Source organism: Pygocentrus nattereri, chromosome 2, assembly GCF_015220715.1.
Source record: "Pygocentrus nattereri isolate fPygNat1 chromosome 2, fPygNat1.pri, whole genome shotgun sequence".
In the NCBI taxonomy this organism is placed as follows: domain Eukaryota; kingdom Metazoa; phylum Chordata; class Actinopteri; order Characiformes; family Serrasalmidae; genus Pygocentrus; species Pygocentrus nattereri.
In genome coordinates this window covers 15,411,277-15,430,232 of record NC_051212.1, presented here as the reverse complement: position 1 = coordinate 15,430,232, position 18,956 = coordinate 15,411,277, and the positions used below count along the sequence as shown (strand labels likewise).

The window sequence follows — 18,956 nt, the reverse complement described above, 5'->3', positions numbered from 1 at the left end:
TTTTACCGCTTACAAACTGCACCAGGCGCTTTTCTACAAGACGTGCGGTGCTGTGACATGTCAGTCATCTGGGGTGGCACCTGGGGGTCCAATCAGATTTCAGAAACGTTGCGCAGCAGCCTCACCCTGACAGTACAGCGTCACTCCCACCTCTCTCTTCCCCGGCTGCAGCTGGGGTCTGTCCTCTGGAGAACAGCTCTGTTCATTCAGCACATCTGGCAGCTTCTTCTTCTTCCAGCGCCTTTCTTTATTTTAACCTGGCCTTTTCGGCTCCACCTGGCGTCTTCCTGCCTCCATCACCACCGACTGCCGCTTCGCGCTGCTCTGCTGCTACATTTAATTTACCGCTCCAGAAAAGAGACTCGCGGACCCAACCAACTTAAACATGGGGGGGGGGGTTCCCTCAGATGGTAGAACCCATCTGACCTCCTGCGATGTAGGGGCTGCGCTGTCAGATGAATGGAGAATGAATAGATAGTTGAACGGAGAATGAATGTAAAAAGATCAGATAAGTGACGGATAAATGTCAAAATCATCCCCCCATCCAGCCGCCCACCCTCGAGACTGACATGAGCCGGCCCATCGGGAATCGTCCCGAATCTCCCGATTAGCCGCTCCGGGCCGCCCTCAGAGTAAAGTAGTGAAATATTCCTTCTTTATATTCCTTCTGTTATGGGAAGTGTCTTTACAGGCTTCTAACGGTCAACTGTTCAAAAGAAATACAGATTTATGACGGATATTAAAATGTTTTAAATGCTGGACTCAAAAATGAGTGTTTCCTGGCGCTCGATTGAGAAAATGCTGTACATCCTTGGAAACTGGAGGATATTCTCTCTGCGAACGTTAGTAATAAGCAATGCCAGCTACGGTTTGGGCCAATTATCTCATATCTCATTCAGAGATGGCGGGACATGGAAAAGCTAGCTAAAATACCTTGTAAGTGGCATGAAGATTCTCCAATTTTTAATAACGGAGGCCTGTTAATTGGAGGAAGGCCTATTACCGCATCTCTTTGGGCCGATAGGGGTATTTCTCATCTGGGAAACATTTTTGATGATAACGGCTTACGATCGTTTAAGGATATTCAGTCTAGTTTCAACTTACCCACGTCTTCTTTTTTTTATCTACAGCTGAGGTCTGTCCTTAGAGCAAATGGTATATCATCGCAGCATCGGTTATCTACCCACCCCATTTACAACATATTTGGTAATTCAGATAAGACTAGGGGAATGGTATCTAGGCTTTATCGGCTCCTATTGGAAACATCCTATCTACCTCTCACCTCATACACGCTCTGGAAACGGGACTGCTCTGATTTAGATGATAACTTTGATTGGGCGGTGGTCTGGTCTAATATTCTAGAAGCTTCCCGGAACCCTGATCACCAGTTAATTCATTGGAACTACATACACAGAACCTACCTCACTCCTCGCAAACCTTCCTTTATGAATATTCTTAATAACCCCACGTGCACACTGTGTTCTACAAAGGCTGGCGGTACTTTTCTTCACATGTATTGGGAATGCCCTCCTGTAACATCATTTTGGGACAAGGTTGCTTCTAGGCTTTCAAATCTTGTTTCGCTGGAGATACGCGCCATCATACCTAGTCTACTGTTTAATGACTTTTCGGAACTCTCTTTATCCAAAAGTGAAAAACGTGTTATTATGGCTGGACTCACTGCGGCAAAGAAAATGATCGCAGTTCGTTGGAAACCTCCTCATTCTCTGTCGATTACAGCCTGGACTTTTTCTTTCTTGGACATAATGTACATGGAACTCTCCACTGCCCGAGTTAATGGTGCTAATGAAGCTAATATTAATATTTGGTACGATGCAATCGAAACCCTGAAAAATATGTAATATGGTGTAAAAACTCCTCCCTCCCCCCCCTTTTTTTCTTTTCTCCCCTATTTTATTTTATTTTATTTTATTTTATTTTATTTTATTTTATTTTATTTTATGGTCTTGTTATGTCTTTTGTTCTATCTGTGCTTGTGTGATTTGTGTTATGTGTTTTTGCAGTACTGGTTACTGCTTTCGTTAAACATAATAAAGAATTGATCGCAAAAAAAATCAAAATAAAACTGAATTTCTCATCCACTTTTATTCACTCACTCACTGGATTGGCTGGATTGATCTCCACAAACTCCACTTTGACTGTAACTGTATCCTCCAGGATGGAATCTGGCAGCTGTACATCACATCATAAACACATGTTCAGAGCAGTTTATGATAAAATATTAATAAAGGCAGTCAAATGCAGAGACACCATGACCCAGTTCAACATTAGCTGTCTATCATTTACTTTTACCAGTCATGTGGAATTTAACAGTGCTGGTAATATTAGCCACGTTGCTACTCACAGTGAAGTAAATTGACCAGGTGTCCCTGTTTTCTGGGGACAGGCCATGAGGACCAATGAGGACTGTGCCCAGAAGCCAGGGAGGTCTGGTTCCGAGCTGTCCCCATGTTCCTGTTTTTAACTGTGAATTAAAAACACACCAGGAAGTCCTAAAACAGACTTGGCAGCAGAGCCGGCAGGCAGACATCTCTCGTTGTGGTTGCTGTCGACTAACCACAGAAACTTCCGGTCCTAAAATCTGACTGGCTGAGCTGCTTTCAAAGCCGTTGTAAAGTCCTCCATATACGCTCACTCATGACCTGCTCACAATAACGGAGTTCTGTATCACTGCGCCTGCTCATCTTCAGAGCTGACCAAATCAGCTGTAGGTCAAATGTCATCTTTAGTGTCCATTTTCTGTTTCTGCGCAAAGTAATAAGTGAAAACGTTCAAATGGCTTGAGCGTCTCTTACAGCTGTCAAAGTCGTTGCTTAGCAACAGCGTCTCAGCGGAGTGATACAGTGTTTGTGAAAAACCAGTGATGTTATGGTGAAATAACAGCAGGGTTAGAACGCTTCTCAACCAATCAGCTTGCGTGGCCGGAACTACCTGTCGTATAATAAAATACAGCAAACATGCTAAACAACTTTAATATCACATGTTTGAGGTAAAGTACTTAGGACACGATTCACTGTAATATGGCAATTTAAAAGACGAAAGGGTGTCATTAAAGAATGGCTTACGTTCTTCATATGTCCGTGTTTCAGTCAGAAGTAACATCAGACCCAAACCCCAAATGGCTCCATACCCCCTAAATATTCTGCTATGTACGTTTTAAAATTCTAACTCCTGCAGCCAGACACGCAGGCCATTTGATCAGTATGGATATGGCTGATTCCCACGTGGCTATTCTTAGTGATATTATGTGCTTGTGGGATGCAGGAGCCAGTATTTAAATACCTACGTAGTGCACTACGTAAGACTTGCGGTGGTAATTTGGTGACCAAAATATACTTATAAAGCAAAGTGCTGCATTATACAGTGCTGTGTTATCACATGTTCATTATTATACAACAAACAGTTTAAAAAGTCAATGAAATGACCTCAATATACAGCGATGGGCGACTGGACGTTCTTCTCCTCATTCAGCAGTCTAAGGTTCCATGCCAATGATACCGTACACCAGGGGTTCACAACTCTGGAAAGCCCAGTTTGGAGGTTTTCCAGCTCAAACATACCCACTTATCTTTTAATTGGCAGGTTAAGTGTAATCAGATGTGTTGGAGCAGGTAAATCACCAAACTGTGCTGGACACCGGCCCTCTAGGACCAGAGATCAACACCCCTGCCATACACTAAAGTAAATACATTTCTAGGCAGAATACTTGTTCAGGTCAATTGTTATTAATTCTAATTTATTTTCTGTATAATTGTGTGTTTTATCATAAATTATGTTAATGGCTTCTAAGCAGAGTTTTATACATTTCTGTCCGTTCTGTTAATCTCTAACTTTACTCTGGAAAAGCCGTTTCCAATGCAGACAAATTATTATTTGTTTGGTAGATAAACTGAGTGTTTAGATTGGGAGTTTAGTGTCTGCACTGTCTGAAGTGAGACGAGGCTGGTAATGTTGAAAATAGACATATTAGTCTGTTTATTAAAGTCACATCTTTCTCAGTATAAATGTCAAGCCACATATAGCTGCCTTTTGTACAGAGCAAAAGTCTGGTACACAAACTCAAAGTGGTCAGGAAGCCTATATCGCAAAACTTTTTCTGTGCTGACCAGTCAAATCAAAAGGAAGGCAAACTTTTAGTGATGACTGCAGGCGCTGAGCACCCTGAACTATTGCTATAGCAACTGATTGACAGTTATGACACTGTTCTCACTTGGCAACAGGCAGACGCATCCAGAATATCAGCTATGATTGAAATGCCCAACCCCAGACTCCACACAATACTCTATTAACTGCCATTATAATCGCCCCTTTAATCAGCCTGTGGGATCTCGCTTCACTGATTTCCCTGATATTCTTTCTCTTTCTGCTTATGTGCTGCTCGTGTAGAGAGGATGGAAGTTCTACCACCCAGGATCAATAAATGTTTGAGCATCCATTGTTTCCAGAAGTGTTTAATATGGGTACTAGGAGATTAAAAAGAGAACTAAAATGATCAAAGAACTGTCAGAACTGCTTCCAACATCACAGGCTCTGACTTCACACAACTTCAGGACACTTAGGCATTCTGCTGCCAGGCAAGGGTTCAGTGTACCATCTCGAATACCTCCCACCCAGCTCATGTCCTGTTCCTCTGGCAAATGCTTCTGAAGCAATGCAGTGCACATCACCTGCCTCAGAGACAGCTTCTTCCCCCAGACCAACAGAGCTCTTCACAGCTAACACAGATGTAGCATAGCTTAGTTTTATTAATTGTATAAATTGCACCCCGTGACCCAGAAGGATAAGTGGTTTAGAAGGTTTATGCATTCTGGTGAATTGTATATACTGCAGCATTACACTGTATTCAGTAGTGTACTCTTGATGTGCGACCCCTCGTGATATTTTACGTTGCTCTCTCACATTGTATTATTATTTCCACACATACTGCTACACATTGCTACACTGTATATTCACAGTGTAATGCTATTGTAATCACTGCCACCTTCATAATTCTTTACTGCCAGTCACCTGGACTGTTTACTGTCACTGCTTTATTTATTGTTACTTGTTATCTGGTGTATTTGTCTAGTATGTGCAATGTCCTCCTGTATGTGCAAGACCACCCTCCCTTATTGCCCCCTGTCCACTTCTGTTTATAATTCTATTTTCATATGTAGGAGCTTGCTGCTGGAGTGTAAGAGCATCTTATTTTTTAATCCCGTGTTCTGAATATAAACACAAAAAACTGTGTGAATTTGGAATGAGCACATTGCTGAGTTAGTTCAGTGGAGAAACAGCAGGAGATTCAGAGAGATAAAAAACACTGCACTGAAAACAAAGTGGATCATTTTAAATGATTTAATTGTGTACATTGGCTTCACACAAATTACATACATTATCCATCCATCCATTTTCTAAGCCGCTTCGCCGACAGGGTCACGGGGGGGGTGCTGGAGCCTATCCCAGCGGTCATCGGGCAGAAGGCATGATACACCCTGGACAGGTCGCCAGTCCATCGCAAGGCAGACAGACAGTCACTCACACCTAGGGGCAATTTAGCCAATGTCCAATTGGCCTGACTGCATGTCTTTGGACAGTGGGAGGAAACCGGTGACACAGGGAGAACATGCAAACTCCACACAGAGAGAACCCTGTTCACCCGGCTGGGGATTCAAACCCAGGTCCTTCTCGCTGCGAGGCGACAGCGCTACCCACCGCGCCACCGACATACATTATATCAACTTAAATTAAGTTAGTTAAGTACTTACACATAGTAATCATGTTGATATATTTCCTTCATGTGGAGCCAATGATCACATTAGAAGTACATTTAAAGCAACTTTTAAGCAACAGTTTTTCAGTTAAATGGCCAATCCAGATGGAAGTAAAATCACAGAGAAGCTGGTAAAAGAGGAAATCACTTCAGGACTAATCTACTGAAATCCTTTTTTTCTACTGAAAATATTAACATATGAAAATACACAAAGAATCCCACATTGACACATTCATACACGTCAGTACTGAGCTCCACTACTGAGTTATAGTTCCTGTATTCTCTACAGATTCTTTCTTCAGTGTTGTTCTTACTCTGTCCTGCAGATGGTGCTGTGATTCTGGACATATTGTTGTTTTCCTACCTCAGGCTGTAAAATCAGAGACCATAAGCAGTTTTTTCTGAAATGTACTGCATTTTGATGACCCTGTAATGAACTTTTATGGAGCTGTATAAATGGCATTTAAAAGCCTGTTTCAACTAAATTCATTATTTTTCTAGAAAATGCAAATAATTATGAAATACATTTAGAATATTTCGCCCTACGATGGACTGGCGACCTGTCCAGGGTGTATCCTGCCTTCCGCCCGAAGACTGCTGGGATATGCTCCAGCTCCCCCCCGCGACCCTGATGGAGAAGCAGCTTAGAAAATGGATGGATGGATGGATTTAGAATATTTCAAATAAAAAAATAAAATCCAGAATTTCTTGTGTTTTCTGTTTACTACAATGTAAGACTGAAGAGTCCCGCTTTTGGACTCCAAGCATTTGACTGAGCGCACACTGTCATGATCATCTATGGATGTGGTTTTCAAATGGTTTTCTTTGAAATGTGGTCCTCACTAAACATCAAACACAGACACATTTGCTTTAGAAAAGGTTTATAAATGACACACAGCTGCACTTACTCATGGGCAAAATGCGCTGCACCATGCAAACCATCTGACTGTGTTGATGCTTTGCTGCTTAGGTGGTGATGAATGAGATCTCGATGAACGAGGTCTCGGAGGAACGCTGCTGCACTTCAGCTCCATAAGAGAGAATGTAGGAAGGTTGAACACTGATGGCGTAAAACCAAACCTCAGATCTACAAAGAAATCTCCAAAGACCGGCTGCTTGATTACAACACAATAATGCACAAAGCTAGAAAATCTTTTTTCTCCAGCGTCATCAACATTAATATTAACAAAAGCAGAACACTCTTCAACATGGCTGAATAACTAAGTCATCTATATATATGGCCCCTGAATTAGTTTCAGCTGAGAGATGTAATGAGTTTGTATACTTTAACACTTAAATCTATGTCAGACGAGCCTTTACTACATCTATATCCACCAAAGAGCCTGTGTTCTCTGCATCACTACATTAAGGTATCGTGGTTAAAATGTCCCAGTTTAGTGCTATTAATAATTCAGTTTTAGTTGATCCACTTGAAGTCTTCACACGTTACCAACTAATACTAAAAAAACTTTTAAAAAGCAGCAAACAAACTTCAGAAAGTAAACACGTCACTCATGTTGGGCATTTTCCTAGCACGGTTGTTAAACCTCTTAAAAAAGAAAAGTCTAGAAGCAACTCTAGTGAGTAAATTACAGACATTTCAAATCTACCTTTCATGGGAAAAATCATTGAGAAAATCATTTTCAAATGTAAGGTGTTGTTACTAGTCGTGGCCACTAGGTGGAAGTACATGCGCTACGCGTTGTTTCTCTTTATTGTTGCTGTTTAGTAAATAAGACACAGTGTTGTGGGCTTCCTTGAAGGTGAGATAGGCTGACTGTGCTCTGTGATTAATCCCAACTAATCCTTTAAAAAGATCTAATATCCATCAAGGTTTTGGACAGATTACCACTGGATAACATCTTATGTTCAGTTAGTGGTCCAAATTAGTGCATATTTTCAAGCTGTTTTTGTGTTTTCTTTTGTAAATATAGCAAGTGAAAAGGTGGTGTGACCTGTTTTATATGTAGGCTTGGGAATTTAAACTGTTTAAGAAGTTTGTGTGTTTTATTTAATGAGAGTGGTGAATGCCATTGAGTGCTGTGTACATTTTAAATGGAGGAAAATGTGAATGTTAGCTGAGACTTTCGTGGAGTGTAAGTTAGAAGTGGGAAAACTGCTGAATTGACAGTATTGTGTGCTTCCTTGAAGAAATGCCAAGCTGCTGTCTGAGCTTGACAATAAAACAGCGCCACCAGTTGATCACACCACATTCCTGCGCTTCCTGGTCCCTTTCATTACCATCAAAACAACGCAGAGCCCAGCTGGGGAGCCATGTAGAGAGACGAGGGTTACACAAACAACTTACTGGCTGCCCTTAAACAGCTGTCTAGACTAATTTCAGTCAAAGTACTGAATCAGCTCTAATTAGGGTTATTAATGACCTTTATTTAAATCCATTTAAAGACTGAGATACTATTACTGGTCTATAAATTGCTTAACGGTGTCGGCGCAGCGTAATTATCTGATATGCTGCAGCAATATGAGCCGAGCTGAGCTCTCAGAAAGGGCTTTGAGTCTTCTGCAGACCAACAGAAGGAAAAACTACTTCACTGTTGCTCATGCAGTCCTCTACAATTCTGCACTCACCTGGGACGAGCTGCATGTCCCTCACTCACAATGAGCAGCACTGTGTTCAGCTACAAGCTTGAAATAAGGCTCTGCTGTAGTGGATAAGTACAGTTCATGAATCTGTCACAAAGCAAACTTTATATGGGTATTAACATTAAATCCACATGTTTGAATAAAGACAGTGAAGCCCTTGTCAAGTAATAAGTTTTCAGACTAACAGGCTCATGTGAGATTTATTGGGAATTAAATACTTCGGACTTGGACTAAATGCTCACTCTCACAGCAAGTACAACACACAACAAGCTTTAATAACGAGCTGAGATCAGAGGAGCAAGCAAGACAAAAGGTAGGACAGAGGAAAAGACAAAACTAAGAGAGTAAAAGTAGAAGAAGAGGACAGACACGCCCAATAGGCCAACATCTGGCACCAAGGACAACGGGGAGCTCCAGATGCTACAAAATATTTAAAGAAAGTCACTTACATTCATCAACAAGGCAGAAGACACTTTAGATCTGCCATTGTTAAGGCAGGTTGACTGTGAGACCATCACCATCATAAATACAGAGGAACGTGGTCAGAGACCAAAACTTAGTACTGCTTTTATCACCAGCCTAGATTTATCTGGGCTGAACAGGCCTGACTCACGTCCTGGTTATTATTATACACACACCCCTCTGGGCAACTTAGTATCTCTTGAACTGTGGGAGAAAACCCACACAGACACGGGGAGAACACGCTTATCCTTCTGGGTCAGGGTGAGTGCTGGAGCCTATCCCAGCAGTCACTGGGTGATCACAGGGCAGATACACTGACATACACATTCACATCTAGGGGCAATTTAGCATGTCCAGTTGGCCTGGCTGCATGTCTTTGGCCTGTGGGAGGAAACCAGACAACCTGAAAGAAACCCGTGCAGACACGGGGAGAACATGCAAACTCAATACAGAAAGGACTGCAGTCGCCCCGCCTAACCAAACCCAGGCCCTTCTCGCTCTGAAGAGACAGCACTACCCCCTGTGCCACTGGGCCATCCTGACACTGGGATACTCAGCTTCACAAAAGCATCTGTGTGTTAGGATCAACCCAGTCTAGGAGAGAGAGAGTGTTCAGTGTGATGCTCGCTCTACCATTTAAGAATCATCTTTCTTTTAAGGTGCTTTTGAGAAAACCAGTGCAGAACAACATCCTCTCTCTCCTCAACTTTAGCAAGATTGGTGTTCATAAAGCAGTTCTGAGTTAGAGACTGATCTCAGATTCAAATCATCTGCATTTATGATGATCATAATCACAAACACTGGTTCTAGATCAGCACTCTCATTATTGAGGTGGTTTTGTGAACTCAGGCTGTGAAGTTCAGCCAGTAGAGACACACTCCAGGGTATATTCTCTCTCTATGATTCATTGTTTTGAAGCGCTCAAAACACCGCAGACTGACCTGCTGGTCAAATTGGTGTAAATGCATCACGAACCCCGAATTTATCACCTCACATTTTCATCATTATTATTTTCAGTATTGTATTGGATTTGTCTACATGATGCAGACCTTAAAATAAAAATGTGAAACTGTTTTTCTGTTTTAATCATTTTCTTCTGGCAGTAGATCAAATCATAAATCATATTCATGTTCTGTATGGAATCTAAATCTGTGCATGTAAGCTGTTTTTGAACTGGGTGTTGGAAAGTGTTTGTATTTTTATAGGTTTTATTTATTCATGTGTTTATAATTCATACTGGGGAGACAGTAACATGTCAGGTGATCAGAACCTGATCTCACTGCCTGATCGCTGATCAGCAAAGTGCTGTTTGAATAAGTTCATTATTATGAACCTAAATGGTATAAACTGACTGGAGATCAGTAGGTGACCCACCTGTATTTGACTCGGGATCACTAAGGGGGTCGACCAACTGTATCTGAACAGTATTATGAGGTGAAGATCAAGATTTGATTGCGCATCATTTACTGCACTTGGCAAACGCTCTTATCGAGAGCGACTTACAATTTGATAATTTTACACAGGTGGGTGAAGGTGGTGTTAGGAGTCTTGCCCAGGGACTCTTATTGGTATAGTGTAGGGTGGTTGCCCTGGTGGAGGACTGAACCCCAGTCTACAGCGTAGAAGGTAGAGATGTTAACCACTACACCAACCAACCAACTTAATTTCAGGTGATTCACACGTCATTACTTACAATATTATTTAATAACCGGAACCTTTTAAAACATTAATGTATACTAATCTATACTAATACACACTGGACACAGCAGTGCAGCTCATTCAGCTTGGCTGTTCACTGTTGTCAGTCAAAAGCTGTTCTGTCCACAGTTCTGTCTCCACAGCTGGTGCATTTACAGTTTTATTATTTGTTGTTTATTAGTGGACTTGAATAGTGTCACTCAGTCCTCAGCAGCTCCACTGAAACCACATAATTTCACAGGATTTACTGCCAAATACTGAAGTATATCAGTTGTATAACCAACAATCAAACTTACACACCCAAAGGCCTGATATCCAACAAAAATGTAGACTAAGTAAAAGCGAAGTCAATCAGATTTCCTCATAAAAAAACTTCAGCAACACTTCAGCCTCAAAATTCTCATCAGTGGCGCTGGCTCTGCACACAACTATTAGTAATAGTCTATTACAAAAATGCTTTTTCCACTTTAGCTAAGCCGGGTCGGCAACACGTGGCTCTTCTATTACCCCGCTGTGGCTCCACAGCACAACTAGAGCGTTAGGTAATATATCTTAATCCTCCTTTGCTGTAAAATCGTTATAACACACAGTTCAAACACAGTTTTCACAATAAATGGTCTGAAATGCTGGAGTTAAGCATAACTGCTAATTCATCAACCTGTAACACTGAAGACTGACGTGCAGACTGCTGGTCTGAACAACAGAGATATCAGTCTCGCCCAGCTTGTAGCTGACAAAAAGACGAAGAGAAAGATTTAAGATGAACATCGATCATTTGGAGACAAACTGACTTATCTGCATTTATAAGTCACTCCAGCTGGTTTCCTGAAATGTTTAATCTGCAGGAAGAAACTGTCAAACACCAAGTCGAGAGGCTGAAGTCACTTCTCATTCACCAGCTTCTCATTTTAATTTTTCTGTTCCACCTTAAATGGTGCACATTCTGCCAAGTCAAGCACCACTTAAGGTGGAACAGAACAAGTGGAACAAGAAGCAGGTGAATGAGAAACGACTTCAGCCTCCTTTAAAAAAAAAATCCAACATTGAAAGATGTTTTACTATAAACTGTTTCACTTTTGAGGAAATGGTTCCTGACTGAGATGTGAGAAAAGCAGTGACTGTTAATCTAAATCTTAAAGTAGAGCAAACTGTTATATTCTAACTAATGTATATTATCTTCATAAATACCCACTAAATAAATATCTATAAAAGCAGACATCAGCACAGAACTACATCTACACTGAATCAAAACATTAAGATCTTCAGCGATGAGCACATGGATTAGGGTCCTTTCATAACTGCAGAGAGGTGGATGGGAGACTCTGGCCAGGAGACACCACCATGATGAGATAAGATAAGATAATCCTTTATTATTCTCACAATGGGGAAATTCTCAGTGTTACAGCAGCAAAGGGACAGCAAGTCCCTCCAGAAAAAGAAAAGAAGTAAAAAAGAAGAGAATCAATAAGCAAGTAATTATTGTTAAATACTTAACAAGCTATTTGTACAGTTTGTTACTGTATGTGGGCGATGACGAATATTTATCGTCTATTGTTAATCTCACTGTGATTATATCAGTACTAATAAACTCCCACTGAGGAGCTTCAGTTCACTATAACATACCGTATAATCACCTGTATAATATTTAGACATCCTAGAAGAGTGGATGTCTGTTACTGAGTCTCTGACGTGTCCCTGACTGATCCTCGGAGTGTAAACATGAATGTGTAAGCAGCACACGGGATAAACAGTAGGTGGCAGTATACAACAAATGGGCTTTTTAGAGAATGTGCTCGTGGGACTGTTAGAATGTGAAGGTGTAGGTGATGCAGGGTACATAGAGTTTACATAAGGATTCGTTTTTTGTTTTAGCCTATAAAAATATATACCAGTGGGTTTAAGGACTCTCCTTCTAGATTTATTGTTGCAGGACTGTATAGACCTGGTTTGGAGGTCTGTCTTCATGGGTACAAACTTGGACTGACCAGTGAGGAAATAAAGTCAAGAGGTTATAGTCAACATACAGCACTAACTTGAATCATTTACCAAATAAAACTAGACAAAGTAAAGTCAGAATTAGAGTTTGCATATACTGCCCTGTGATGGACTGGCAACCTGTTCAGGGTGTATCCTGCCTTTCGCCCAATGACAGCTGGAAGAGGCTCCAGGGGGGGGGTTGCATATATAGCTTATGACAGCACAGTCAGCCTAAAGAAACTGGCTTGATGAAGTTTAATGCCTGTAGAACTGCATAGAGATTATACTCTGTGCTCTACACAAACACAACAAATTACAGTTTAATCACAGTGTAAGACGAGAGATCCTTCATCTACATCCCTGCACACGTATTTATTTGAACCTGGCATTAATACCCTTGATGTTTTCCCTTGTTTGGCCTCTGCTTTCAGACCTATTTGCTGCAGTTGGAATAGTGTATCTCTGAAAATTACAGCAGAAGGAAAAAAATACTTTACTTTTAATGTAAGTCAACATAACCAATCTGTTTTCTACATAATTTTGCCTCCACTCATCATGACATTTACACACCATGTCAAGGACAGACAGACATTCTCAAATTATACCAGAGACTGAAAAACAAAAAAACTGGAGATATGAGAACAGCTGAAATATGACTGACCACTGTTTGTGCTGATGTTAATCATCTTTTCTTATCTTGAAGAAGCAGTTTGTGTGTTTCTGTTTGTGACAGAATTTCCTAGAATGGGTGTTGACGTGTTTATTGTGGTTTATATGTGTTAGTTCAGCTTTGTGGGTCTGACAAGTGGAGTTAGTGCTGAAAGGCCGTATGCTCTGCTCATCACTTCAGAAACACAGTAATGTTCAGTTGTGCACACAAAGAGCAAATTCAGCATCACCTAGAAAGTTACAGTCATCATACACAACAATAATTACAGGATTACAGGTCAGTTAGTTACAGCTTACATTTTTACTTCTTCCTAGAAATATATACAAGTGGGTGTAAGGACGTTACTTCAGGATTCACAGGTGCAGGAGTCTATATAGGCTACCTGGCTTGGATGTCGGTCTCCAAGGCTACCAACATGGTCTGAGAAGTGGAGGGACAAGGTCAAGAGGCTACAGCCAACACACAGAACTTATTTTAGCAGTTATGCAGTTGTTATGTAAAATGTATAAAGTAAAACTAGAAGAATGAAGAACATTTACAGTTAGAGTTTGAATATTATTATCACAATATATAATGGCTCACACGTCAATATTACAATATAAAAACACACCACATTATTAAAGTGAACAATGTCATGTATTTTATCAAGTTTCTCAGCAAAGTATCTCAATATTGATAAATGAGGTGACAGTTAAGAACGAAAAGTGCTGTAAATCAATGTTGTGGCAAAAGTCAACAAATGATCTCAGTACAGTCGATATGTGTAGAAACCAAACCTAATTCTTTTATTCTAATACAGGCAGGGCAGGTGCTTCATTTCTGCTTACATGTTATATACATAAAAAAAAAATCATACAATGCTAATACACATAAAAGGTAGCATTAACTGACTGGCTAAGCACTGCTGCTTAATGCTGTCAGTCTTTACTACAACCAAGTGCAAACATTGTGTTTTCAATTTAATTACAACTGATTATCACTAATTTGCAAGACTTTATGGAAAAAACACACTAAAACATCAAAAATAAAAACTATATTTTTCTTGAGAGCTATTTGCAGAAATCAACCCCCAGGGCATCAGTACTGACCTTCATGTTTTGACTGCAGAACTGCATAGATATTATACTGTGATCTACATATGAACACATATGGCCTATTTATGCAGTGTGTTATTTAACATAACACGGTCTATAAGGCAAGAGAAGCCTAGAGTAACCTCACAAAAATGACTACTATTAATTATGACATTAACTTAATGGTTTACATTACATTTAACATTGTTTTTAATGAAGTATAACATCTTTTCTGCTCTTGAACAAACGGTGTGTTTTGTCTGTGTCAGAATTTCCGAGCATGGGTGTTAAAACGGTCATTGTGGTTTCTCTCCATGTTGGTTCAGCTTTGTGGGTTTGACAGGTGGAGGAGGGGCTAAAAGGCCTCGTGCTCTGCTGTCACTTTAGTAACACAGTACATTTCACAGGTTTTTGCAGTTATTAAAAGTAAAATAAAAAAGTCACAGCATTTGTATCTGTTCATGTATACGGATACTTCCAAAGAGAAATAAATAAAAACAAACAAAAAACTGCAGTCCTGTGTGCAGACAGTGGGAGCATTTCTGCAGGACAAGCTCAGGAGAATATAGTTAGTGTGTGAAAACTGATCCATGTTATGTGGACAATACAGAACTTTCAAAATCTCAGAATCGCTGTACTGATCACTGTATGACATTTAGTTCTTGTGTTCTGTTGTCAGTGTAACAGTTTGTCCCCTATATGATGCTAAAAAGATCCAACAGAGTGCACTCAATCCCCCAAATACTGCTGACTCACAAAAGTGTCTCATGTTTGCCAAATAATAGCTTCAACAAGTTGTTGTGGTTGTTTCTGCACTGAAAACAATAAAATGTAGCCTATACATGGCTGCATGAGTGAAACTGAAAATCTGCTTGAATTTTATTCATGATGATCCATTAAGTGACAGACAGGCCTTAGGAGAGTTGGTGTGGACTGACCTTGAAGCAGAACATGAACTACATTAAAAAAAAAAAAAAACCTCTGAGCACTGTTTCACTGGTCATACAGCCACAGAAATCCAGAGGTTTCAGGTTTGAGAGCAGAGGGGAGTTATTTAGAGGGTTGTGGTCTGACTTCTGTAGTTAAATAGTGGCAATGACACCTTCACCTAAAGAGGAATCGAAACTCAGTGATGCAGAAAGCTCCATGACGACAGTGGGCCTCAACTGAGCTCTGACTGTTCTTTTACTTGGATTTAATCTAAAATTACAAATTGATTGCATAGAAATAACAGAAGAAAAACCTAGAAAGTAAACTGTAAATGATCTGAGCAATCAAAACAGACACATAACCTACGCAGCCGCACTCAATCACACCATGCACTGAAACACACATGTGCACCTTCCAGTTTGAGTCCAGAGCAGCACAGAGGGGGTTAAATCTGATATCAGGCCTCTCACAGCCTCTAAGAGTAGAACTGATGATCCGTTTGTACTAAAACCCCATTAACACAACATGATGAACCATGTGTACCGACTGCTTGCATGCTAATCAGTAACATCTCTCACCCAGTCATGTTTGGCATCAAATATAGAAACAGATGAAGCTCTCTCTGCACTTCCTTTTTCAAATTATCTACCATATTTGGATGCACATGGTTTCAGGACTCGGCTGAGTCTGCTTGAAAGTACTGCACATGAAGATTCCCTTAAATGACTGATATTTAGTGTAAAGTCTCTGGATTAGTGCAGATTAGGGATCATTGACATGTTACACCATGTGATGACCCTCTAATGTGCTCTTTCATTGGCCAGTTTCTCTCAGACACTGTATGATTCTGTAAAGTCTTTTTAAAAGAACATTTTAATTCCATTAAAAACTGATCAAAATAATTTAATCTGGTAAAATCACTCAGTGGTAAAAGCTCTGTGCTGTGAAAAAGTAACTGTTAAAGTAAAATTTATTATATAAAATTATATAAAAGTTATTTTACTAGATTTTAAAGATAACGAGTAAAAATGTTTTTTGTTTTGTCTTTTCATTTTCTAAATAATTATTTCACTTAATGTAGGCAAAAGTTATTCAATGCCAACTGGCCCTATGTTTGAGTATTTGCCACTCTTTAGTTACTAAATCAACCAATTAACCAAAAGTAGTTGATCATTTGGATCAATTCAATAAGACACATCCAAGCTTGATTTCTGCCAGCCCTGTTGAATCTAATCATCATTTAAACAGAACCTTTCCAGCTCTGTAAAGTAGTCCAAAAGATCTCAACAAGCAGCACACTGTGCCACAATGAAAATAAATTCCAAAATTAAGAAGAGTTATTAAAATGTATAAATCATGAAAATGTTACACAGCCATTTCCAAAGCTCTGGGACTCCAGTCAACCACAGTGCGAGCCATTTTCTCCAAATGAAGAAAACTTGTGGAACAATGATGAATTTTCCCAGAAGTGAAAGGCCTATCAACATTGTTCCAAGAGCACAGCAGCAACTCATCCAGCAAATCACAAAACAACCCAGATGCACATCGAAGAGACTGCAGATGATTCTCATCTCAGAGAAGGTCAGTGTTCATGATTCCACCACTAGAAAGAGTTCTCCATGAAAGAGTTGCAAAGCAAAAACACAATAAAGAAGAAAATTCCTCTCACAATTGCCAAAAATCACCTTGATGACCTCCAAAAATATTGGAATGTTTTGTGGACTGATGAGTAATAAGTGGAACTTTTTCCGGGTCCCATAACATCTGGTGTAAAGCTATCACTGTATTCTACTAATAACATCATATCAACAGTAAAACATGGTGGTGGTAGTATGATGGTGTAGGGATGCTTCACTGCTAAAAGACGTGGTCAGCTTGCTATAATTAATGGAACCATGAGTTCTGCTCTCTAATATAGAACTTCATCCAGTCTTCGGTCTGTGATCTGAAGCTCAAGTGTAAATGGGTTACACAACACAATAAGACCCAATGCACAAGGCCAGGTCCACCTCTGAATGGATTAAAGTTTTGGAGGGGCCTAGTCACAGTCCTGACTTGTACTCTTAAGGACCTTAAAGGGGCAGTTCTTCTTCAAGAACCTTCTAATATGGCTAAACTAAAGCAATTCTACAAAGGATGTAAGTACTTATCCTTGGATGATTTATCCAGATGTTGGCACTCAGGAGTTTTTCCTTTGTTTTTCTGAATTGTATTGTTTTCCATCTCTCTCTCTCTGTGACGTGTGCTGTGAGTGTAAGAACACAGGAAGTTGATTGTTGAACGCACTGCTCAGTCAGTCAGTCAGTCAGTCAGTCAGTCAGTCAGTCAGTCAGTCATTACGGGGACAGTATGGAGTTCAGGTCTCTCTCTGTGATACTCTGTGAGTAAATGTTCTCTATGTCTTCATTAGAGTGAGAGCTGCTGTATGAAGTTGTTAATATTCAGTCTGAGGGCTCTGAGATGATCAGCTTCTGTGTGATTCAGTAACTGTATGTAGTTCAGATGGTTTACAAGCTTTTCTGTCATGCTGAATTCAGAGTGTGGAGAGTTTCAGTTGGAGGTCCTTTGACATGTTTATTAGAAAATGATATGAGCTCTACTCTGCATTGTGGGTCATTATCAATGAACATGTATTTGTGTGTCAAGTCATGAGGTTTTATATAAATTAGTAAATTAATATTTAATTAAAATAGACAGCTCACGTCTGAGTGACTCTTAAATGACTTTAAATAATACGTCATGGCCTAAAACTAAATTTAAAACATATCACTCACTTTCGTGTTGTTGATTAATAATGCCTTTGCTTATGCGTGTTCCTCATTCAAATTCACTGGATACAAAATTACATATTTGGTTCCATTCATTTTTTTCTTAAGTTGAAGTTTGCGTGACTTTATCAACCTTTTCTTTCATTTTCTGTCATACAGCATTTTATTAAAATATTTCAGAACTGAAGCAAACCAAAAACACCCCTCCCCCATCTGACCGGTCCATTCATCCCCTCCATCTGTACTTTACATCACTGACCAAACTATAAATAAGATGTTAAGTAATAAAATGAGTGAAAACACATTAAAATAAAGATGCTGGCTTATATAATGTGCTTCATAGCATTTGCTTCAATCTTTTCACCACATTAAACAAACCTGTCTCCACGTCTGAAGAGTAGATGCTCCAGCATTATTGACTGTAGCTGCAGCTGATTCTAACAGTACTGTGGTCATGTAGCAGAAATAGTGTCGTACACTAAGATTATGTTGGAAAAACATCTCTGCACAATGATTTTTAGCAGATGTTAAACCAGTGATCCAGATCTTCTTTAGTTTTCCTGTCAGGGCTAAACTGGAGTCTTGGTTAAGCAATAATACAGTTGGATCCACAGAGATTTCTTTCCCAATCAGAGCAGATAATATGTTAGTAACATTTATTCAGAAGTCATGAAGCTCCTCACATCCCACAACATCTGGAATATGTTCCCAATTGTTTCTGTTGTGGGTGACGGTTACAGCCAGGACTTAAAGCAGCTTTTATAAAGCATTACTGTGGCATCCAATATACACTCACCGGCCACTTTATTAGGTACATCTTTTCAATGCTTGTTAACACAAATAGCTAATCAGCCAATCACATGGCTGCAACTCAATGCGTTTATGCATGTAGAGGTGGTCAAGACAACTTGCTGAAGTGCAGACCGAGCATCAGAATGGGGAAGAAAGGTGATTTAAGAGACTTTGAACGTGGCGTGGTTGTTGGTGCCAGACGGGCTGGT

The 18,956-nt window shown here is 40.0% G+C and overlaps 1 protein-coding gene across 3 annotated transcripts in view; it reads left to right on the top strand.

The window, feature by feature from the left end:
• Nucleotides 1-17,501: 17,501 nt before the first annotated feature.
• Nucleotides 17,502-18,956, top strand: part of LOC108416654 (carcinoembryonic antigen-related cell adhesion molecule 5-like) — a 79,966-nt gene continuing 78,511 nt past the window's right edge. For all 3 annotated transcript variants that reach the window (XM_037547420.1, XM_037547424.1, XM_037547427.1), the window contains exon 1: nucleotides 17,502-17,567. In XM_037547420.1, coding sequence (XP_037403317.1) covers nucleotides 17,537-17,567 — 31 coding nt within the window. In that variant the 5' untranslated portion in view covers nucleotides 17,502-17,536. The remainder of the gene's footprint in view (nucleotides 17,568-18,956) is intronic.